Source organism: Aythya fuligula, chromosome 2 (genome assembly GCF_009819795.1).
Source record: "Aythya fuligula isolate bAytFul2 chromosome 2, bAytFul2.pri, whole genome shotgun sequence".
NCBI lineage: Eukaryota > Metazoa > Chordata > Aves > Anseriformes > Anatidae > Aythya > Aythya fuligula.
Window position 1 is genome coordinate 42,811,236 of NC_045560.1, and position 24,545 is coordinate 42,835,780.

Below are 24,545 nucleotides of genomic sequence, written 5' to 3' on the forward strand. Positions count from 1 at the left end.
CCTGTCCTTCCACTGAAACATAAGCAAAACAGTGGATGAAAAGACCTGGAAGAAAATGCACTTCAGCACAAATGAGGACTGCTACAGAGGCATCGGCCAGTGCCTCGACATAGTTAATACCATAGTAAGCCCAGTGACAGCAACATTCAGTGCTGTGTTTTGGAGAGAAAAAGCTGGACCTCTGTTGCGTGGAAGTCTGAGGCCAACCCTAATATTCTGTATTTGGTATTTTTGGAATTCCTGTTTGTGTGTTATGGAGGGAAGTGCAGACAATTTTCCAGTAAGTTTTTACTGCTCATCAGTTTTTATTCCTCATGAATGAGGATGCTTCAGACCATAAATCTTTCACTGGTCTAGGCTAACTGTTGCCTCTCCTGGGCTTCCAGCCAGCGTAATTTTGTAGGGAGGAATTACACAACTTGATGAGAAAGAAGTAAATAGTCCTCTCTTAGCAGCTATTTGAAATAGCAGCTGTTTAAGGCTATTCAGCAATGGCAGATATTAGCAATATTACTGGGGAAACTGTAGGTGGTGTACCATATGCACGTACTGCCACATGCTGTGCCCTATTTGTCTAATGCAAAACTCTCATTTACTGGAAAACATGATAACGATATTTATAGCGGTAGCTGCAAAGTATTTGGACGGATTCTGGTAACCTGTCACTATGCAGTATGGATGTGGAGCGTGGGTAAGGAGACGACAGTCTAGCCTTTAATAATTTGGACTCATCAAGCCCATAATGGTCACCATGCCCCTTATTCACCATGTCCCATATAGTATGTAACAGATGTGAAGCTCATGTCAAGAGAGCAGAGCATGTGCAGTTTGTTTGCATACACCCAGATCTGGGGCATGATGGTGTTGGAGGCCGAGGTGAGGGTCTTTGTCATTAACATGTGCTCAAATGTTCATGAAAAATGTAGCTGAAAGTAGTGTAAATGTGTTTGCTGCTCTCGTGTGTGCAGTGAGCATTGTTACGGCTCCAGTGAAAGAAATGCTTCAATTTACCCTTTCTGCAGCATTATATTTATTTATGTCAAAGAAATTAAAATAAAAGCAGTTGTTCACATTCTCCTTTCCTCCCAGCCCTCTCTTCTTTGCTGAGGCTTTGTTCTCAGGTCACACTGGTCCAAACTTCAGGGTGGGTGTAGTGAGCTCTGATCCAGGCCATCCTGAGGACCATTAAGTCTAGAAACTCCCTGACTGAGAAAGTTTAGATCCTCCTTTCTTAGGGGCTTGGAAATTGTTGTTTTTTTTGTTTTTTCTCAGTTCTTAGTAGATGAGATGTTAAAATGTCAACATGCTGATTTATAAAGAATCCCTTAAGTTATTTTTATTTCTTTTTAAGTTGTTAGAACTAATTTTTCTCTTTCTGTAGAGCTTGTACATACTATTTAAGTTGTCTTTACTACCACAGTAATAGAAAAGAGAGCAATAGTAAATTTTACAAATGTTCAAAACAGAAAGGAAAATAGAGAGTATTTTTTTCTGGAAAATGCATTGAAAAAAGAAATTCTGATGTTAATGTTTTATTGGCTGTTTTTTGGGGATGAACTCTATACTTTTCTATTAGTAACACGATTAAAAACAAACAAACAAAAAACCATAATATTTATGTTTATTTATAAATATTAAAATATTTATAATATTTATTTATAAATGAATAATATTTATGAGAATATTTAAGACATAAGAAAACAAAAACAACAACAAAAAACAATATATGTAGACCATACCTGATGATTTTCAGAGCTATTTTATCTTTAAGTCAAAATTAGCAATGGTTGTGTTCATCCTAAATGTGATGCTTTGGCATTTCAACCTTGCATAAATAGCCATTATTCTTTTTCTTTTTATGAAATTAATGCATTTTTAAACACTAGTTGTGTGTCTTTGGCCTTAGTCTCCTGAATTATCTTTTGCTTGGGAGCTAGCGCGTACTTTCTTAAACCAACAGCATTTTCAGTAAGTGAAGCATTTGCCCTAGCATCTGCTTAAAAATAATGAGAAACATAAATTTCTTAATGACACAAACATTTATTTATTTATTTATTGGCTATGTCAGGTATGGCGAAGCCTACGCTTTCAAATCAGAAATGATTTTTGGCCTCTGAAAACTGGGGCCATCTCCTTGTAGGCTGGTGAGCAGCTGCTGGGCTAACCTGGCTCCTCCAGGAGTGCGGCCAGCTCGCTGCTGGCCCCTCACCAGGGCGCTTGCCCTGGCAGCTCACCTGCCTGCATGGGAGCCAGCCAAGCCCAGACACTTTCCTGACCTGGCTGAGCAGCCATCTGGAAGAGGGCAGATGCCATTATTCAGATGTAGATGGATCCAGGGGTGTTAAATGCTCCCACCAGGAGCACAGATCCGGCTGTGCAAAGTGAACGCTGCTGTCTCATGTCTAAAGCAGCGCATGGTAGCATGCCAAGTGGAGAGCAGTGGCATGCCTTGGGGTGGGAGGGTGCCACAGCCATCTTCAGCTTCCCCCCAAAGGGAGAGGAGCATCCTGAGGGGTGTTTGCTCTCTCCTCTCTTCTTCCCACGTGGCCCCAGCTGCTATGTTTGAGCCTCAGGTAGAGCAGGAAATCCAAGCTGCAGCCCTGCCCAGTCCCTGCCTTTCCTGCTGCACCTGTGGATACATTTGCTTAATGGTGGTGGTGGTGGTAGTTGTTAACTGAATGGTTTTTTGACATTGCCAAATCTTTTTGCACAGGTCACCATCTGCCTGGTGGTGAACAGCAGTCAAAAGGCTCTGCCCAGGCCATTAAGAAATTCTTTGCCTGTCCAGACCTCTCAAGTATATTAAAAGCTCAGACACCTCCTTGTTTTGATTTTTTTTTTTTTCTGCTTCACAGCCTACTTTTTGTTTCTTGTCTCATGGTAATGAATTAACTGCAAGCGGTAGTGACAGCCCAGGGAAATGACAGAGGCCTGGGGTCACCCAGGGAATGGCTTTAGTAGGAAAGATGAGACTCCTGCCTGAGAAGCTCTTGGGAAGATGGCTTTAGGGTATTTACAAACTACCTGCCTGACCCGGAACAGCAGGATTTGGCCCTGTCATGTTGTACTGTAAATGCATTGAGCTTGGTGGAGTCATTGACTGATACCGGGGCAACAAAAACACCGTTTGGCCTAAATGTTATGGGGAGGTGACATTGAAGGGATCTGTTTTTCAGGGATCTGGCAGGCAGGGGAGGGAGCCAAAGTGTCTGTGCTGCTTTGGGCCATCTGAGCTTCCCTGGAGAGTTTTCGATTTCTGTCTAAGACTGTGCTTAATGTCTTTTTTTCATATTTTTTTTTTCCTGCAGTAATAGTAAAAATCTGTTTTTTTCCCTTAACTATGTGCAGGCTGGCATGGCTTTGACTTATGATCCAACAGCTGCTATACAGAATGGGTAAGAAATGCATGTTTTCTTATGCTTTTTTAAAAATTATTTTGAATGCCATCTTCTGTTTTCTCTTTCTGTGGTGAAACTTACTCAGAAGCAAATTCACTCAGTCGTATTTTGACTGAAGCATGTAATGCTATATTGTCAAGTTCTTCTTTTAGTTTCCCTTTTGTTTTTATACCCTCTTGTTTGTAATATCCATTTGAATGGGAAGTTGTTTTTCCTAATAGTTTCCATCTCTATTTGGCAAATCCCAGCGGTTGTCTTTTTAATCTATCTCTGTCATGAAATGGAAACCAGTAAAGTTACTGGCTTTTGTTAAAAAGATCATTGAAAATTCGAGCATATTTTGGATAATAGAGCTATTACTTAATCTGGGTCCACTCTGCTGCCTGGATGGCTTCCATGGCATTGTCTGACTGGAAATGCCAAAAGGGGAGAAATCCTTAAATTAGTGTGTAAGCAGATGAGACTTACACAGAATGTTGAATAACACTCTTCGTTTCTCAACCGCCAATGCAAAGAATTGAAACTTTTTTCACATTTAGCAGAGAAGTTGCATCATCATATTATTTATCTGCATGATTACATTTTCAATTATTTCATGAAGCAGAAAAACAGATCCTTGAGATCGGCCATCCTTTCAGATAGATGAACAATAACTTGAAGAGAAGCAGGAAGTTTAGCCCTGAACTCTTTGACAACCACTCCTTGACCAAAGGGATGTTTGATATGATTATCAAATTCCATGCATACTCCCATCTACATTCTCCAGCTGAAGGGGAGAATGCATTGATATTGAGGATGGTTTTATTTGTTCAATGTTTGTTAGGGCACTACTAAGTGAAGCATCAAAAAGCAACAGCAACAACCGCAAAAACAAAACAACACTAACATTCACAGTAGCTTTAAAAAAAATCAGTATTAATAGTTTGCATATTTTGCATAATTGCCCTCTAAAAGCAGTATCATTGTAGGATGTTCTCATGAGAATGAGAACGTGATGTTCTCATCTTGCGGATGAAACAACCAAGATGGAGCAACTCAGAAAAAGAAGTTTTTTTGTTTTGTTTTGTTTTGTTTTGTTTTTTCAGAGCTGTGATTTCAGAATCCTCTGGTTTTGCTTCTCTGTTCTGACCCCCCAAACAAGTCTTTCTTCTCTATCATCATTCTTTTCAGCTGGTAACTCATTATAGGCTATAAATAAAACCATCAGTAGTTCATAATCCGCTAGTGTTTCATCCAGACAAATAGCTTTTATTTCAAAGGAATTCCTGTATGTTGTTTACATGAATGTTTCGGAAACTGTAATTTGGATGATCCTTTGACATGAATATAATTTTACTTAAATAATATTTTTTCTTAAATTATGAACGTTATTTTAGGTTTGTATATGCTTAGGAGTTCAGCATGCTCAGTGGTTTGGTCACTCACTTGTTCTCACTTGTTTGAATGACCATCACTGATCATTGGAAAAAGAAATAGTACCCAGTGGAAATTTCATCTCATAGTTGTTTGTTTGTTTGTTTGTTGTTTTTTGTTTGTTTGTTTTTAAGTTCTTTTATTTGTAAGGCATGAAAGAAACTGCATCGTTGGATATCACTGTAAGAGTGACTATTAATTACTGCTTTGAAATATCTCTTCTTTCTACAGCGTCAAAATATTTTCAGTTTCAGCAGGACAAAACCATGTAATTCAAAATGTTCTTCTGGTGAGATTTGATTGCACACGGTGTCATGAGGAGTAGCTCTTACTATGTGTTGATTTGTCCACCAAAAGTAACACAGCTGTTGATCCATCCTTTGGCTACATCTTTAAAATTCTGTCCCCTGAGGATCACCAGGACCTTTTGGTTCCAGTTTCTTTTTGGCTCCCCAGGCGTTCCCTTAGCAGTCACTACATATCCTGTAGTTATAAATTTTTACTACTTTTCATAAGCTGCTTTACTTGCAAGTACAATAAAAATCTAGCTTGTGGGTTTTATTTTACCTAAGTCTGGGAGCAACTTGATGCGTTGCTTGTAAAATGTGCAAATGTGGGTTGTTGCTTGCAACACAGCAGATGGGATCATAGCAGGTGTGTGGCCATGGTGAAAGAGAGTTAAAAGTTCTTACATGCTATGAAGTGAAACAGGTCAATTTAAACATCAGTGAAGGTGTGTTAGGCAAACACATTGCTCTTCACGAGGACAATCTGGAAGTGAACACAAAGCTGATGTTTTCAGCCCCCTTGTGTTGATAGTGTGTCCATTTTTACCCACCCACGTGTAATACTTAGCAGTAAGGTGGACCAAATAGATAAGGTTTGCACAGAGCAATCTGTAACATGGAGACAACCTCCCTATAACAGGGCTATTCGGTGCAGTGTGGTTATGCAGGCATTGTCCCTGCACCCAGCTCAGGACTTGATGGGCTGTGATAAGCACATCTTGCTCAGTCCTTCAGGTGCTCACCAACAAAGAGTTTAGTGGACTGAGGCTGTAGGTGGGAAACATAAACATACCTAAGGAAAGGAAAAGATTGAGGTGAGTTATGAGTTGCCAATAAAACTAAGAAGTAAAAGAATGACTGCACATGCTAGCATTTATTAGAATCCCATGTAAGGTTGATAGGTCTGTGCATTCTGATGTAAGTTGCTAAGTCCTTGCAGGGTATAGAGAGAATGGAAGCCTATTGGGGAGATGCATCTCTGCAGGTGTCACAAGATAATATTTAAAATTTCCAGCTCCTTAAGAGGTTTGGATTATACTGGATTTTGGTTAGGGGCATACCCAAGCCTTAGGGAAGAATTTGGATTCTTACATGTTTTCCAAATGTAAAGGCGGGTTCTCATTGCTCACAGTATAGTACTATCACTTTTATTATAGTATAAATGCATATTTGCCTTGAAAATCTATGGCAGAAATAAAACAAAAGAGAGAGATGGAGGCTTTCACTAAAAATAGCAAAGGCTTTTTCCCCACAAAGGAATAGATAATTTTCTTCTGAGTCTATTATGTTGTAAGGCTTGATTCTCCATTTCATTATATTGTTTTTATGCCCATGTAACTCTGTTTAAGGATCCAGTGGAGTTACATCAGCATAAAACTGGTGTAATGGAGTGGAGAGTCTGGCCCATAGTGTACCATAGCATTGCAGTATGCATTACCAAAGACATGGTAACCACACACTTCAGTAGATAAGCTCTTTTCCCCTGCCAATTGCTCCATGCCTTTTTTTTTTCTTCTATAATCAGCCTTTTCTGAATTGCACTTACAAAGGTATTCAGGTTTTATTTGGGGGAGCTATGTGCCTGTTGTAATATGCTATTGATTTTTCAATTTGCGGTATTAATATTGTTTTAGTAGTTTAATGCACTCATACAAAGAACAAAATAGAGCTCTTGTACTTGCACTGTAAAGATGCTCATTTAAAATGTTGCTGAGGCTTGAGTCCTCCTGGCTATTTGACTAAGATTGCGATGTACTGTATCAGTTTAATATCTGATATCTGGGGGACTATACTGTGCATTTGCAGGCCAATGGGCTCAATATTCAGATAGGTCTTTTTCATCTCAAACATCTGACTCTGTGGCTTATTGCAACAGAAAATTGCTGCTCTGATAACGCTCAGTAATACTCTTACATTATGTGAGCCCCAGGATACTATTTATGAATCTAACTTTTTCAGTACTGCCTGCAGGCACGAGGCATGAGCAAATGGTGTTTATTGCAGTGCAAATAGGGTCTTGCTCTTGTACAGATTCTGTGTGGAAGCTTGCACATTCCCCCATAGGATGGGAACCATATGGATTTTTTTTTCTATTTTTTTGGCAGCGAAATAGCGACCAGACGCTCCAGATAATGCAGTCCCCAAATGCAGAGGGAGGGCTGATGTAGGAGGGGAATGTGTGCTTTGTCTGTTAAGCAACAGACTGTTCCTAAAGCATTGCCTATGTGTGCCTGATGATATACTGGGAATGTGGTTCTTCTAACATCTCATAAAAATATTTTCTTTTGAGCCCTTTTTAAACCCCTCCTCATGACTGTCCAGAAACATCTTTTTGCCTCCTAGTAATCAATTTTTCCTGTGCGTACAGAATCCAGGTGTGCCGAAAAGGACTATTTTAAATGCAAGTGCAGTGACCATTTTGCCTCTTCTCTCCCACCTGCCTTTCTAGGCTTGTGCTTCTAGCAAGAGAATTGCAGTCGAGGAGCAGGGATGCTGGATAGCACCTGCAAAAAAGAGCTGCATGGGCCAATATAAGGATGCAAACGGCAGTTGCAGAAAATGCATCTGAGCCTTCTGGAGAACTTTCCTTAGGGCTCACAGGTCAACTACCATAAGGCCTACAGCTCTCAAAGTACAGTCAGTACCAGATACAGTACATTTCAGTGCAAGGAAACATTGGGCCATAATTGAATGGCATATCTAAAATGAGTCACAGCTAGTATAATCCATATCTCTTTCCACTCCTTATTCTGATGTGCATGTTCCAATGACTGAGAATCTTACATTCCCTTGGACTTCTTAAAACATCCCTCTTCCACCTCATGTCACTTCTTCCTGAGTCTAAAGGATTGCTAATGCAATCCCAAGCTCTGGAAGGATAAAATCAAATATAGCAAGGTGAGCAGCTGCAGGTCTTGTTGAGGTGCTGTAGTGTTTACACTGGAGCAGACCACTCTGCATAGCAGGATAATTAGCCTGTTTGTATGTAAAGAGAATAGAGGGAGATGCCTCCATGTCCCTGGGGTGAGACTGTGTTGAACCCTGTTTGTGAGCCAGCCTTGCTGGAGCCATGTGTGGTTGCATCTCTGTGGCAGGTTGAGCATCCTGTTGTGGGGGATACTCTGCTTGAACCTATCCACACCATACCTGTGTACTTCACATGTGGCAAAGAGGGCTCCAGAATAGACTTCTTCATTTCTTGCTCTGTTGAATTCCTTTAGGGAATATCCAAATCCTTTTCTTACATCCCTTCCGGCATCAGTGATACTGTGACAGGAAGAAAAACCTATGTCTCCACATATAAAGGATTCATGATTGCAAAATGTTTGACCTATAGCCTGTCACAGTGACTTGGATTATTAAACTCGATTTATTATTATTTAAATTGAAATATATGAACTGGATTTTCTCACATTGTTATTTGCTGTGTCAAATTTCGTTCCTTTCTCTTCTTTGATGCTCTGGTGCATGCATTTTCACAATAAAGCTGAGTGTCCTGATAGTATGTTTTATTTGATGCCTATTTGAGACCATTCCAAACTGCGACAGATAAATGGTATTGGCAGGGGTGTTGGAAGGGTTGTATTTTTCACATTACCAGAGTGTATATTCTACAAACTTATGTACTATTCAGATAACTGCATCTCTAAGCTGAAAATGAAATGGTTAGCTGTCTGTCAAGTTCTTCGCTTAGCACGCATTTTCTGTAAATTTGGTAGTATTTACTTGGATTTATTGAAGAATTTATTCCAAAGAGTCAGCATTACTTTTGAATGCAAAGGTTTTTGTCCCCTGCCACCCACCTTTTGTTTTTGGTGGTTCATGCACGGTGTGAGCCGAGCATCGGTGCCAGGCTGATGGATGGAATTAGAACAGACTGAAGAAAAATGTGTTGTTTTTTCTAAAGAGTTTTTTTTTTTACACTGTCCTCTGGTTCAAGAGGCTTATACATGTATGTATTCTATTAAACATTTAACCTACAGAGTAAATTCTGTCAGTCTTCTGCCGAACATTTTCATTTGCCGCACAGAGCGTTTCTTAGTTCATCCACTTAGCAACAGCATAGCCAAAGTGACTTTTGGTTAACCTTCATCTGGGAAGAACTCCCCTGTAACAGGACTGAGACAACATGCACATCATCCTAATGCCATAGATAAACTTGGCTAGCACTGCAAAAATCCTTCCCCCACCAAATTTGTGTGAACATAATAGAGCGTAGTTGATACAAGCAGAGGGATATAAATGTTTCTAAGTTCTCATAATAGAATATACACAAAACTGGGCAAAGGCACAGTTTTAAAATAGTCTCTGTGCGAGCATTGTAAGGGCAGATAAATGTTCCTAAAATAGCAATATATTTCTATTAAACAAAAAATCACTCAGACGCCACCTGCTGCTTTTGGCATTTTAAAATCTTACTTGGAATAGAGAGAACAAATGATTGCTTCTCCGTCTCCCTCTCCCCTTCTAACTTCAAATGTTTCCACCCAATCTTCAGAGATGGCAGCCTGTTTTCCCAAGCCTATTGGTTGGATGAACTCGGTGATTATTTGAGCCCGCATGCAGAATGAATGCATCCAGTCTGAACTAGAATGATTAGTACTAAATCCGGGATGCCAGGGCGATCAGGAAATAGAGCACTTGTTTAAACACCAGTAATGATTTTTTTGTTGTTGCATGGCTCTCATAGAAAGCTACTGTTGATTGCCTCAGTGCGGGGAGAAAGAACATAAAAAGGCAGAGAGTGTAATCCACTTCACTGTTACAGGGAGCATATGTGCAAAATCTTCTGGTACTTGTAAGGTTGGTATATCTGCATGGGATTTGTATCAGACCCAGAGGACATTGCACAGAAGTATGGTTTCTCTCTCTTGAGGAGTCAAAAAAGCACTTTTTTTTTTGTTTCGTTTTACAGTTAAAACTGAAAAAAAAAAAAAAAAAAGGAAAAAAAAATCTTTATGAGCACACAGATATTAAGTACTTACACAATACACCAGCAGTGATATTTTCCAAGTGATAATTTTATCAATAATCATTTACCCACAGGGAAATAGAATGAATATAACATTTATTATCGTCAAGCAAGAGATAGTGAAACTTTTGTTTATAGCATGCAACAGTGGAAATAAAAACAACTAAATCTGAGATTTTCAGTGCTGCCTGGGGCATTTATACTCATAATTTTTGATAAATTTCACCAGAAGGTAGGTTTTTAGTTCTCCATCTAGATGAATATGAAAATTTCAGCCAGAGTTTCTGTAATCATCCTTTAATAAAATAAATCAGGCATATACATGGAATGTGTTATTCTCAGCACTGAAGCATTAAGATATTAAAAGAAAACAGTATTGCATGTAAAAATGAAATCAGTTATCATTGTCTTCAGTATCGTGTAAGAAATTTCCTTTCACTAGATAGCACTCTGGAAAATCAGCTGTCTTTGCATTTCAGATAATTACTTCTTGTGTTGTGAAGTTCTATATTTGTGCTAGTTGAAGTGAAAAAAATATGCTTTGTGTAAATATTCCTCCTCCTTTCCATTTTCAAGATCTACTCCGTGGAGCCATCACATTGTCTTTATTGTGGTTTTGGAAATAGATGGACATAATTACCTGTGTAGACTCTTTTTGTCCTTGCCTGGGAGGCAGGGAATTAGTCAGTCAGAGCCTAGCAGTCAAAAGGTTCAAAAATCTCGCTTTTGTTCTTTGTTTGCAGATTTTATTCCTCACCGTACAGTATTCCAACAAACCGCATGATTCCACAGACATCAATCACACCATTCATTGCTGCTTCCCCTGTCTCTACATATCAGGTACGTCAGATTTGTGCTTGTCTACTATGTTTCCCATTTAATTATGTTTTGGATGTTGGATGAAGGCAGAGTGGATACCACAGAAAACTGTGTAAGTGCTTGCGCTCTTGAGTCACACTTTAAACAAAAGGCTTTTTAGTAGTATTCAGGTATCATTTGGTTTAGGGTTTTGAGTGTTTCCTGCATTCTTAAAACTAGCAATGAAAGCCACTGTAATTTTTTCTTATTTCAATCAGCTTCTCTAGTAAACAGCATTTTGCTTCGTTTCCAGTTGACAACAGCAGATGCTTGTCATTCTTATTGAAATGTTTTGTCATTTTGGCTTCCCTTCATGAGCCAAATTTTTTTCAAATGCTTTTATTTTATAATTTATGTTGACTACATTGTATTTTGACCTTTTGACCTCAGCTGTATTTGTTCCAGTAACAGCATCCTTTAACAGCACTCATTTTTATCCAATAATCCCTGACAAAGCAAGATATTTTAGGATAACTCTCCTCATATTCTTTAGTCTCCCACACATTTTGTCTTTCAGAATTTCTCTTTTCAACATATCCCTCACAGATCTCTACTGGGAAATTATTGCCATGTTCTGGCTTTCTGAGATGGAAGTCAAAACGGGGTTGTATAGTTTTATTATTAGCCATTCTCTGGAAACATATGTGAAGCTGATCAGTGGCCATACATTTTCCCATTTCAGTTAGAATCATAGAATCAGAGAATATCCCAAGTTGGAAGGGACCCACAAGGATCACTGAGTCCAACTCCTGGCTCTACACAAGACCACCCAAAAATCAGACTATGTGTCTGAGAGCATTGTCCAAATGCTTCTCAAACTCTGGCAGGCTTTGTGCCATGACCACTTCCCTGGGGGGTCTGTTGCAGTGCCCGACCACCCTCTCAGTGAAGAAACTTTTCCTAACACCCAGCCTGACCCTCCCCTGTCCCAGCTCCATGCTGTCCCCTCGGGTCCTGTCGCTGTCCCAAGAGAGCAGAGCTCAGCGCCTGCCCCTCCGCTCCCCTCGTGAGGGAGCTGCAGGCCGCCATGAGGCCTCCCCTCAGCCTGCTCTGCTCGGGGCTGAACAAACCAAGGCCATTCCTCACATGTCTTGCCCTCCAGACCTTTCACCACCTTTGTTGCCCTCCTTTGGACACTCTCTAGTAGTTGTGTGTCCTTCTTACATTATAGTGCCCAAAACTGCATATAGTACTCGAGGTGCACCAGCACAGGTAAGAGCAGGACAATCGCTTCCCTTGGCCAGCTATCAATTCCATGCCTGACACACCCCAGGGTATGGTTGGCCTTTTTTGCTTTCCAGGGCGCACTGTTGACTTATATTCAACTTGCCGTTGATCAGAAAGCCCATATTCCTTTCTGTGGGGCTGCTCTCCAGCCTCTCATCCCCCAGTCTATACTTATATTCCATTTTTTTCTGTCCATCAGTACCCTTCCAGTCCTGAGGTCCTGTGTGAGAAAAGCTGCACGAATTTGCAAAGCTGTGTGGTGGGCTGTTCTTAATGTTAAGATTGTTTTGCTTTGTTTTGAGGCAGTACACTTAATATGTTTTAAACTTGATCTTCAAAGATAAAGGATTCTTGTAATTTTCTTTGACTTTCGTATCTGGAGAATGGGGACCCTGTGGCTTTCTCCTGCTCCTCCTTGTTCATGCTCAGTCTGAGATGCCATACACCCATCTCTGTGAGCTTGGGGATAGCCAGTGAGATGCCCACTGATGGCTGTAGCACAGGTATATTTTTGTGTACTTCTGTTTGTTGTGTTGCCCAGACTGATGCAAAAGAAAACTAGGATACATGGTTCTTGGGGTTAGTTCTGAGTTATGCTAGCAGATGGGCTGTCCACACTTAGCGAAAGAGGCAGTTACAGCTCAGAGATGGCACCACAAATGCACAAGAACTTTGTAAACATTTAATTGTCAGTAGAACTGATATATCCATGGAATCTGTTACATGTCAGTAGTAAGGCAAAACAATAAAGAAAGACTTCAGTGAGGCACAGAGTTCGGATGAAAATGGACCTCATGATGCCGAAGGTAAGAGCTGCTTCTGGGGATAGGACATCTTAAGCCAGCGTTGCAATGGAAGCTTTCCATCAGAGTAAGCTTCAAAAACTCTGAATTAGATCTGCAATTCTTACTGAAAACGGGATAAATCATTCTGGGATCTCTGAAAATGTTATACCTTGGAAAGTTTATATGGGTACTTCAAAAATAAACTTTGAACATTTTATGTCTGCTGCACTGTCAGTTGGATGACATATTCATGATTATATTGATGGATGAAAGCAAACAATACAAATGAAAAAGTAGGACAACATGGAATATTGAAGACTACTTTAAGAGATAAAACTGTGCATCATATTGGTGGTGCAATCTCTCAGACTTCTGACTTTGGTGGAGCATTATCAAATTAAATTTAAAAGCTTTTTCCGATGTCAATAACTTTATGAAACATAAATGATTTTTGCATGGAGTTACATACCTTAAGTCTTTTACCAAAATGAGTTCTGTAGTTGCAATATAAATAACGTTTTCATGTAAATCATTGGAGTTCTGTTTTAAACTTTTCTGTGCTAATTGAAAGTATTTGATATGCAGGTCCAGAGTACTTCATGGATGCCTCATCCGCCATATGTTATGCAACCAACAGTAAGTGGATATGTGCTAATATCCAGATAAAAGTGCTTACACCGTAGCCTCACTCTGCTTGTCAGCCACATTAAAGTCCTAGGTCATTTAAGAGCAGCCAGCTGCTCCCTTTGACAAGAGCCCTCTGCTGTAAAGATTCTGCTTCTTTAAGGAACATGATTTGATTTAGTGAAAAGGGAGGAATGGGTGATATATTATCTAATTGCATTGATTATAAGAAAATAATTATCTCTAAAGTATAGTTTCTGAAGTTTTGCTTCAAGGACTGCAAGACAGCTACATTCCTGCATACTTTGAATTGTCAGGATCAACACATGTTAGCCCTCCCTTATATGCTTATCCATCAAAAAAGTCCTTTGTAGTTGTATATACTTTAAAGGATCCTCAATGTCTCAGTAATGCATTTCAAGTACTGGAAAAGGGTGAAGCACAGCTGTCTTACAGAATCTCTGCCAAATCTGAATCTGCTTTATGATTTGACCAGTCAACTCTTTTTTCTTTTTTTTTTTTTTTTCTGAGTAAATTTTCATCTTTCATCAATTTATAACTACTACTTAAAGCAGCATTAAACTCTTAGCACCATTTATTAGAAACAGTGTCGTTGATTTTTTGTTTACCTCTGAGAAGAGTTTTGATGCACTTTCCCTAATGTTAGTGATATACTTGAAGGAAAGAACATACTGAACCCCACTGCCTACAGATTGTTTTCATTTTGTTTCCTACGTTTGATGAGTTTCTCAGGCATGGATCCACTCAACAGTGCCATTAATCAAAATTCAAATGTATATTCCACCTAAGCACTGATACATTGATTTATGTGAGGTTGGTAAAACTAAAATGAAGGTGTATTGTTTAGAATTGCTCATTAAGTGTTAGTTAGGATGTTCATTACATTCATTTGTGTTCAAATATTTTGACCTCATAATAGAGTAACGTCTATTATTTTCTGTTGGGAGTTAGCTATACAAAAGCATAGATATAATTATCCTACATATTTAGTTTAGTAGCTCAGGATTCTCATCCCACTTTGAACTGCTCTACCACATCCGTCTGAATTTTTTCAGTTTTCTCTAACCAGGGAATGACCATAGTGTGTGACTGACCATCTGCAGGAAGCCCAATAACCACCACTGTGGTGCTGCACCTCTCTGCAGACCCTGGTGGAAGTTTCCATCTCAGTGGAGTAAAGCTACTACTGTGCTCCTTGTAGGGAGACCAAGATATAACAAACAATCAATTCTGTATGCTAATATTTGGATTTAACTGCAGACCACAAGAAATCTTAGAGGTGTGGATATAATGTGTCATCAGACCTGTGGAAGCCAAAGGATCTCTGATCCTTGCAGAAATATTCCTCTTCTAACAGGAAGAACCTAAGCACTTTACCGATTCCAGTTTTTGTTTAAATGTATGTTTGAATATTGTTTGACCATGTTCAGCAAAACATTTATGTTCTGTACTAGAAGCAGTGAGTATTTTGGTGTGGTAATTGGATGTATTTACCCCTTCCTAAAGGGCTGTGAAGAGAAAAACGGTTTCTATATTGAGTGGCATCCTCAACATGCCGAATTAAATTGGTGTTCATTGCCAGTCAGAGAGTTGTATCAGTGAAAGGATATGTGCTTTTATGTGGAAAAGCAGAGGGAGAGTGGATAAGAAGTTTAACTCTTCAGTTTTGGTGTCATTGACATTATGGGTTACCTCCATCTATTGTCTGTAGCTATTCCAGTCTTTTCACGGAAACTTTTTTCCATTCAGTTTCCCAAGATTACGTTCTTAAATAAATGGACATGAGGGCTTTAGTACTGGAAAAGTATAAAAGCAGAAAGGCAGAACTACTATTCCTGAGATTTCATTCAGATCTGAATTCTTTATTAGAAATGTCTGAAAAATTGTCAGAGAATTACTACACAACAGACTATCTTTTGAAAGGAAATGAAGAAAGTATCTATTCCAAGTTTACTTTAGTTTCATGCCTAACTATAGACTCTACTCTAGACAGCTCCATAGCTTAAAAAAGTATGAAGAAAATATTATGACAAAGTTGTCAGAATGTAAGACCCAATGAATTGATGAAACTGGGAAATTTCTAATTTGGTTAGCTTTTTGTTTCTTCTTGTAACTTAGTTTGCCATATTATTATCTAAATTGCTAGCACTTTACTTCACAGTATTTTATGTGATGATTGATTGCAGTGCATGATGTCCCACTGGAAACCAGTGTAGATAAAAATTACATTCCCCTTGCCCCAGGAACCAGAACATTTTGTTAAGCCTGTATTATTCTTTCTGAATAAAGATGAACTCTTACAGCAAGCACAGTATGAATTGCACAAATGCCGACAGTTAGTTTTTCGTTTTGATTATAAATATCCACTAAATTATGTTACTGGATGATTAGTTTTTCATTTCAGAAGGAAGCTCCTACTTGATACTTATGTATAATTTAACACCACATAGTTTCCCTTGTGACAGAAAAAGAATCAGGCCCATGTTGCAGAGGAGACAAAGGAGGTTTTTCATTCAGAGAGCCATGCACAGACAGGACAGCTTGCTCCTGGGCTGGCAAGCTTGCCAACAGGAGGGAAAGAGCTGTGTTGCACAGCATCACAACCCTGCCTCTGCCTGCCTCTTCTCTGGCTGCCTGTCCCTGCTCGTTTGTCACCTCTGTGTTCATTGTCATTTAAACACCTTGCTCCTCCTTCACAAATATCCCCCCACAGTTGGGTGGCCTGCCAGAGATGTTGCTCATTTATTTCCCTTCGTATATCAATTTCAGTCACATCTTCCTGATGTGTGCATTCTGTATTCATTTACTTGGTGAATCCAAAAAACAACACTATGGTAAAAGATTATATTTCTGATTTCTTCTGTAGCTTTTCAGCTATGACCAGATAAACCTCTGGCCCTAATAGATAGCAATAACATATATATTACCTGGAAAGTATGTGCAGATATTGCTTTCCCTTCCCCAGCCTCATTTGTCTTACTTTTGTGATCTTCTTAAAAACAGACAATAACCAAAATGACATTCCATGAGAAAACAATGTTCAGAAATACTGGGAAAAAATTTCCCAGGTCAGATGGGGCAGTCAAGGACTCTGAAAATAGAGGATAATTTACTCATGATTTTCCCTGTAACTTTTAACCTTGATACACTAGCTTAATGTGAAAGAGCAGCTGCAATTTAAAAAGATTTTTTTTTTTCCATGAATTTTGCTAGCTTTTTACTAAGAGCCATGTAAAGTTAGTAACAAATACATTGAGGTTGCATTGCTGTTTCAGAATAAGTAGTATTATGCTGGAATAGAAGGGTCACACCTCCCACATCTTAGTGCTTGCACAACCTTCAGGGTTTTAGAAATGAGAATTCCAGAATCACGTGAACATGATGAAAAATTTACCTTTAGGCTCCTGTGTGACTCAGTTTTGGAAATGCATCTTTTGTCAATGGAGCCTTAACCTCTTTATAACCATGTTGACTTCACTCTGTCCAAATAAGAATGACTCACTTTTGCCAGTTTTGTTGCTTTTCCACGTGCCACAGTCCCTCTTGCTAGCTTTAATAGAAGACGAGTTGGAGAAGAAATATGGCTACGTGGAGTTGGACTCATACTGGCATAACATTTAATCCACTGATAACAGTCTGGGCTCCGTTTAGTTAACTATGGCTTTCAAAGTACAGTGTGAACTCATCCCTACTTGAAAGAAGTCTTGTATTTCATTACTGCCTTAGGATAAGGGTAGATGGATAGCGATGACAGAATCAAAACATAAATGGGATAAGAGTTATTCTGGGGATTTATAATATTTGCCATTTTATGTGTTCTTCCTACAGTCCCTGAAGGCCATCTTATGGTTCAGCGAAAACTTTGAGAAACATGTTGTTTAAACTCAATTCATGTATAGATAATCTTCATTTTTATTAACAGTGACATTTGTGTAAAACTTTTTTGATTCAAATCTTTATTTCAAATCATGTGTACTCTTGCTCTCTAGAGGCTTTTTTTTTTTTTAGTGAATCAACAGAAATGCTCTTCTTCCCTAACACTGCATACTGGATTTACACTTATCCTCTTTTATTTTCCAGTAAAACTATGCCCCCACATGTTCTTGTCAGTCTTGAACAGTTTCTGCGTAATAGCTGGAGAAAGAATATGCCAGTGGGTGCATGAAAGGTGCAAGGAGGGCAGCATATGGAAAAACCTACTATTGATAAAAGTGCATTTGGGAGAACTTCTCTTCTGGACATTTCTCAAGGCCTTACGGCCCTTTTCAAAAGGTCAATGGCTTAACAAACGTCCTTATTATTTTTTTTTCCTGTCTTCCTTCCTCTAGCCCATGGCTGAATGTAGTCTGTCTGTCTTTAAAAGCACCAACAAAAAAGTTCCTTATTTCATAAGCAGCGTAAAACCCCTGCTTTAGTGAGAAGCTAGGCTGAGTAACGACTCCAGAATCTTGCCTTTTGATTGTTGTGCATGAATGTAGCATAAAAAGTACAAACTGTCCAACTGAAATATATCAGTTTTCATTTTCTCACTAGCGACTCTGTTGTTTTGGATAGTACCCAAAATACCAGAGCAGTTTCAGTGTTTTGATTCCTACGCTCTTGAACAAAGAAGTTCCTTGTGCTCCCTTTGGTGTCCCTCTCCCAAGGCTGCTTTCTTTACCTCGCGTTTGTTGCTCTACCTTTTCAGCAAACCGAGCCAGGAGTCCATCTTGCATTTCGGTGTACGAGCGTAAGGGAACAAAGTATGTCCTCTGCAGACAGCTGAGTCCTGCATCCAAGATGAAATGTGAGAGTTCAGCTAGATGGTATGAAAAGTAAACAGGAAATAATCCTTGGAAATTGGAATCTCCAGCTATTCTTTTAACTTTTAGCTGTGTATTTTTAAGAGATCCTTTGAACGTGAACTTAGTTGAACTTTTAAGGCTAAAGAGTTTAGAGGTTGAAATAACTAACCAAATACCACTGCCAAAGTTCTGCTGAACAATTTTAATTCCAGTGTTTCCCGAGGCAGAAAATCAAGGACTGCCAATTCTATAACTCTGATAATCAAGACAGTAATTGGCAATGTTCCTTTGGGACAGGCAGGCTCACATGAGGTCATTTCTGTCTGCCTCTCGCCCAGCACTGGCCTTATATAGAAGTTGTCTCTGCTACTAAATGGGTAATTTCAAACTCAGCTGAGCACTCACTTACCGACCCTCTTCAGCTCCAGGTGCTGTGGTGTTAAGGAAGGTACTCAGGCATCCACCTGCAGAGGACAGAAAAGCAGTGCCTGTAACCCAAGCTCACAGCTCTGTAAAAGGAACTAGGTGCAAACAATTCACCCAAGTCACACACTGTGGTCAAGTGTAGGGGCTCGTATGTCTGGTTATTCAGCTCTTCTGGAATCCCATTGAAGTATTGCTGTAGTCATTTGTTCTGCTGTTGTAGAAATTAAAATGAATTAATATGAATGGCAGAAAAAGCCTTATCCAAGTTAGATTTCCAACCCTTTTTGACACTCTGCTAGAGCCCCCTAGTGAAATTGGGTTGTTTTATGATGGCAGAAAAACACACCACATATGGATTCACTTAGGAAACATGCACAGGAGAACCACAAGTGTTTCCAGTAGACGAGCCCTTGCATTTTAGGAACTCATACATTGCTGTTTTACCTTAAAAAGTCGTAAGAGTTCTAGTAAAAATTTATCTTCCTTCAAGTATTCTATGGATAATATGAACACTAAATGGATAAACCATCAGTCTAAATTTTTTTAAAAGACATTACTGGAAAAAAACATGTATATCTATATTTAATATGAATCTATAAATGTAAATGGAAAAGATATTTGGAAAAGAAGGCTGACACTAAATCTGAAAGGTACTCCAGAGAGTTTGAAGTTGGGAATTTCTGGTTGAGATATGTAGTGGTTACGGAATATTGATTTCTTTTTAACAGAAAAGATGCAACCTTAACTGTCAACCCTCATTGTCAAGAAAAATCTCAACATGACAACTGTTTAAAAGCAGTAAGGTTTATCAAAGGGGGCTATTTTTTAAAAGATAGATATTAATCAATAGACATTAGAGTACCTTCTGTGGAAGAATGTAGTGCATTTTTTAAAAAAAATCAATTTCTAATTTTGTACAAAACCTGCCATCTATTTTAACTTTTCCAACTTCATGCGCATTTGCTAAGACTGGAAATCACTAATAATATGTTTATTTCATATAACACATATACTGTGTATGTCTCTGGTTGCATGTACATTTGCATTTACACAAGGTTTTGAGTTTACACGAAGTCAAAAACCTGAACATAGACTGAAGGGTTCATATATAGTGTTTGCCATTTTGAGCAAAAAATCCTCACTTGATGAGCACTCACCATGTTAGTTATTGTCCAGGTAGTAGATTAATAAGTAGGCAGCATTTGTAAATCAGTAAAGAGTGATGGACTGCGTAAGCACATGGTATTAATTATAGTCCAAGAGTTAGATTAATGAGTGTGCAGAAAGCAATGGGCTCAGCAGAGTGGTGAGTTAGGTAAGCATGTGATATAAATTTGTCAGATGATTTCTCAGTTTAGCTCGCCATCAAATATTTTGCCATGTGTATTGCATTATGGTTATTCATACATGTGTGCTGTGAACTAGAGAGGCATGTGATACATGTATATTACAGTCCTGTCAAATTTATCCTCCATCATGGACCATCTCTTATTTTTTTTCAGTAATGTCCATTGTATGGAAGCTGATGGTAATATTTCAGCTTCTGCAGTGACAGCTTTGCTACTCCTGTTTAAGCAAATGTAGGTTTGTCTGATATTCACGTCGTAAGCAGGACACAAGCCCACTTGCAACACAGATGGTTGTGTACTGCAATTGCCGAATATGCATGTTCTGTGAGGGTAGAAAGGAAAGGCAGCATTTCATCTGCCACAGGCAGCGAAAAGCTTTGAAAAAGCTCTGTGCTCTGGCAGCGCAGAGGTTTCACACTACTTGGTGACAAGGCTGGGAGTAATCTACTGTTGGTGCCTGCTGCACGCGGTGGTGGGTCTTGTTCCCATGATGGAGACACGGTTCTTGTTTCCATAGTGTGGATAATATAGGATAGAGGATATTGCTGCAGAACAGTTCTCCAGCAGAAAGGGACCTGGATCTCCTTTGGGCTTCCTAAATCCCATCGCTGCACTGCAGAAAATCTGCATTGCCAGTACAGATGAGGCACTGGGCAGCTTTGGAGAAGAGGGCATCCCTTCTCCAAAGAACTGTAAGGACAGGCACAACCTCTCACTATTGTATATGTGAATTCCTGCTACTGAAGGATCAAGTCAATTTGTAGGCTTACAACAAAATGTCTTTTTAGACACAACTGGAGGGGAAGGCGTAATGAAGAATCAAGGTGTAAACTGCAAATTATTGCAATTATTTTAAGTATGCTATTCATACAGGTTTTTGTCCCAGAGGATTCCACTATCATTGGAAGCAAAATCCAAATAGAAATCATGAATATTTATTCATTTATATGTGTATATTATTTATAGCAATATATTATAAAATCAAATATAAAATCAATTATATATATTTATGTATTATATAAATTATTATATATTTACATATTTATTATATATTTTATATATTTATGATAAATATGAATAATATAAAATATTATATTATATAAATAATCTATTATGTATAGCAATATATTATGTGTATATTATTTATAGCAATAATCATTCTTTCCAGAGCTCCTTTTTGACCTGAGCCAGCTTTTCTTTGCACTGGTTTCAGAGGATATACATAGAGTTAGAGCACTTAGTAATAAATACTTTTATTTCTGCCACTGATCTGGTGCATGACCTTGGAGAAAACATCTTTTTTCTCAGTCTCAGTTTCTCATTTGTCTTTTTTCTTTTTTCTTTTTTTTTTTTTTTTTAATCCCATCTGTTTAGATTATAAAACTGTCATGCCACTAAATAGTTTTTACTGAATGCTTCTGAAATGCCTGGTGGAACAAGAGCATCTAAACACAGCCTCACAATTATATTATTAATATTTAGGGTTGTCGTGTTAAATAGTAAAATAACGCTGTCCTAGCTACAAAAAGAAATGTCGGGTCTAATTTTCCCTGGTACAAATCAAGAGTTAACTTCACATAAGAAAATTGAGTTACATAGGTGTGAAACAGTGAGACTGAGAAGAGAATCATGCCTGCAGCAAAAAGTTGATGAAGGAGACTCTGGCACACTCCTAATTCTTAGAAAAAGTGAGACCATAAATTACCGTTATGTTATGCAAGAGTATTCAAGGACCAATTTACATAAGTAAGGGAAATTAGCTAATGTATATATTACTTTCAATTACATCATGATTTTCTAGCACAGGAGTTGTGTAAAAAATTATAATATTGTCCTTTAAGGAATTAGTGACTAGTTTATGAGTCAGGATTCCTGCTCTATCCAGGAAGCATGCTATATAATCCCTTCCCAAACCTGATTAATTAGTTTGATTTTTTGCCTCTTGCTAATCCTATCAGGAGGCTTGTTTCAGAACACCTTTGCTCTGAGGCTTAGAATTGCATTTTCAATTTCCAACTTGAAGGTACTTTTGTTCGGTTTACATCCATCTGTTCTTGATCAAACATTCTCCCTTACCTTCAATAAATCTTCTCTCTTCACCACATGAATTTATAGACAAAAATCTTACCTGCATCTTCATTTGCTGAGCTAATTATGCCAACATCGCTGTGCATTTGCAGTAACTTAGCAATTTTGTACTTCTGGCTGTCACATTGACCCTCCTTTGGATCTGTTCCACTTTGAATTAATTTTTCTGGGCCAGTGCTTATAGTATTCCAACTCTTTGTACAACAGCATTCATACTTTCTTCTCTTTGCTGGGAGTACTTTGCTAAATTATAAAATAACATCTTTTTCCCTTGTGCACATGACTCTGGTAATGCAGACATCCTGTAATTCATTGCTATACCCAGGTTTTCTTCTTCTTGTAGTTTTCCAGCAAATGCTCCTGTATTGTAAAGGAAAGCATTTATTAGCCTAATTATCTTCATGAAATTGCACCTTACTCGGTTTAATCCAGTTCTTCCTGTATGATAGTTCAATCTGCCACTTTGCTGACAGTGCCTTGCAACCTCGTCATTTCTCAAAGTTTTATTATTCAAGGGCATTATATATTGGATGAGAAAAAAATATATATATTATGGAGATTTTAGTGACCTTACCTTAATTCTTTATCATTCCCAAAGTTTAGTAATTGCTGGTGTAGCACTAACAGAAATATTTTATTGACCTTCAGAGAGCTTAGATCTGCTACATATCCTTTGTCTAGAAAATAGGTCATTTTATTTTAAAAAATGAGGTTAGCTAGCTCTATCTTTGGTTTATCTATGTTCCATCTTCATTAATACCCTTTAGTCCTGTCCTCTGGACCGGTGATTACATGTGCCATTCTGCCATTACTCTCCAGTAGAGAAAATCCAGTCCTGGTTCCTTGTTTCTCTCGCACCCACACCATGAGTTCATTGACTTCTTTGGGTTTTTCATCTCCTTTGACTGCATTCAACCTTCTGCCCAAACTTTCATTCCCAGAAAGCTGCTTTTGCCACTGCTGTCTGATGACTCATGCAGGAAATGGAGGCAAAGTCCTTGTCCTGTTGGAGCTGCTTCTGAATTACCTTTAATCTGTACTGCATCCTCACTGAATAGGGAGCCTGTTTCTGGGCTCTGTCCTTGTTTTTCATGAATCTGTTTGAGAAGTCTTTTGTTAGGTGTTTGAATATCATTTGCCAGCTCTCTGGAGATTTTTAGTGACTCTTACTTCTGGTCTGTGAGATGTAGCATTTTTTGTCCTATTTTTTTTCTTTTTTTTATTTTTTTTTCTCCCATGTTCATTCCTGATATACTCACTGAGGTGTCTGAGTAAGTGGTTGACTAATTAACACCTCCTCAACTGTAACTGGTGAGGCATCTTAATAACATAATTATTTTTAAATTACTTTTGCAGAGAAAGTTCAAACTTTTTTTTTATTATTTTATTATTATTTATTTATTTTTTATGTATCAGTGTATAAAAGTACACCAAGATTTGACATCCTGGAAGTTAGAAACTTCCAAGCTATTGTAAGTAATAGCTCATTATTGAATATGCTCTAACAGTATTTGCCATTCATTTTTTATTCTATTAGCCGTAATGCTTTCTTTTCAGATCAAATGTCTTTATAAAGAATGTAATATTGACCTAAGCTTTTCAGTACAGAGACAAATCTAGATCTAATCGTGTGTATCTTTCCTAAACTGATTTCGCTCCTAAAGAGGTTAAGCAGACTGATCATTGAGTTACAGTTTTCAGGTTGTAACCTCATGGCCTTGTTTTCTTCTCAAACCAGTATAAATTAGGAATAAGACTGTTATAAGTCCATGCATTCAACAGTGTGTGTCAAAAAGCTTCTTGTTAAGAATCAGTGGTGTCTGCAACATTGTTGAGAGTATGGTTTCAACCTCTTTTTCTTACATGATTGAGAAAGCAAACAGTGAAATGCAATAGTATAAACACAGAACATTCCTTGACTGCTTCATAGTAGGTTGATGGAAATGAGTTGTGCAACACAGTGATATATCAACAGAGTCAGAGGAATTTTGAAAGAGTGCTGAGCTGTTATTTAGTGAAACCACTGAATGATCATTTTTTGGACTACCTGCCAAGGAGAGATGCACTTCCAGCACGGTAGGCTTTCTTATCAAATCACCCATTGCTGAAAGAAAAGTGGAAATCACCGGTTGAAATTTCACTTCTTCTAACTGTGGTTTAAATGCAATTTGTTATTCTTTATTACTCACTACAGCCTTGAATGTACCTAGTTAAAGGATGTCTGCTGACAGCTTTCCCACTCCCTGCCTTTTAAATAAGTTACCGGAGAGTTTTTGTAACATCACTTTGTTGTCCAGGAGAAACCCTGTCTCT

General features: G+C 38.4%; 1 protein-coding gene across 9 annotated transcripts in view; it reads left to right on the forward strand.

Annotated features, from left to right (window-relative positions):
• RBMS3 (RNA binding motif single stranded interacting protein 3) overlaps positions 1 to 24,545 on the forward strand; it is a 694,738-nt gene that overhangs the window by 614,736 nt on the left and 55,457 nt on the right. For all 9 annotated transcript variants that reach the window (XM_032183106.1, XM_032183102.1, XM_032183101.1 and 6 more), the window contains 3 exons: positions 3,349 to 3,395; positions 10,814 to 10,910; positions 13,526 to 13,576. In XM_032183106.1, the coding sequence (XP_032038997.1) occupies positions 3,349 to 3,395; positions 10,814 to 10,910; positions 13,526 to 13,576 (195 nt within the window). The remainder of the gene's footprint in view (positions 1 to 3,348; positions 3,396 to 10,813; positions 10,911 to 13,525; positions 13,577 to 24,545) is intronic.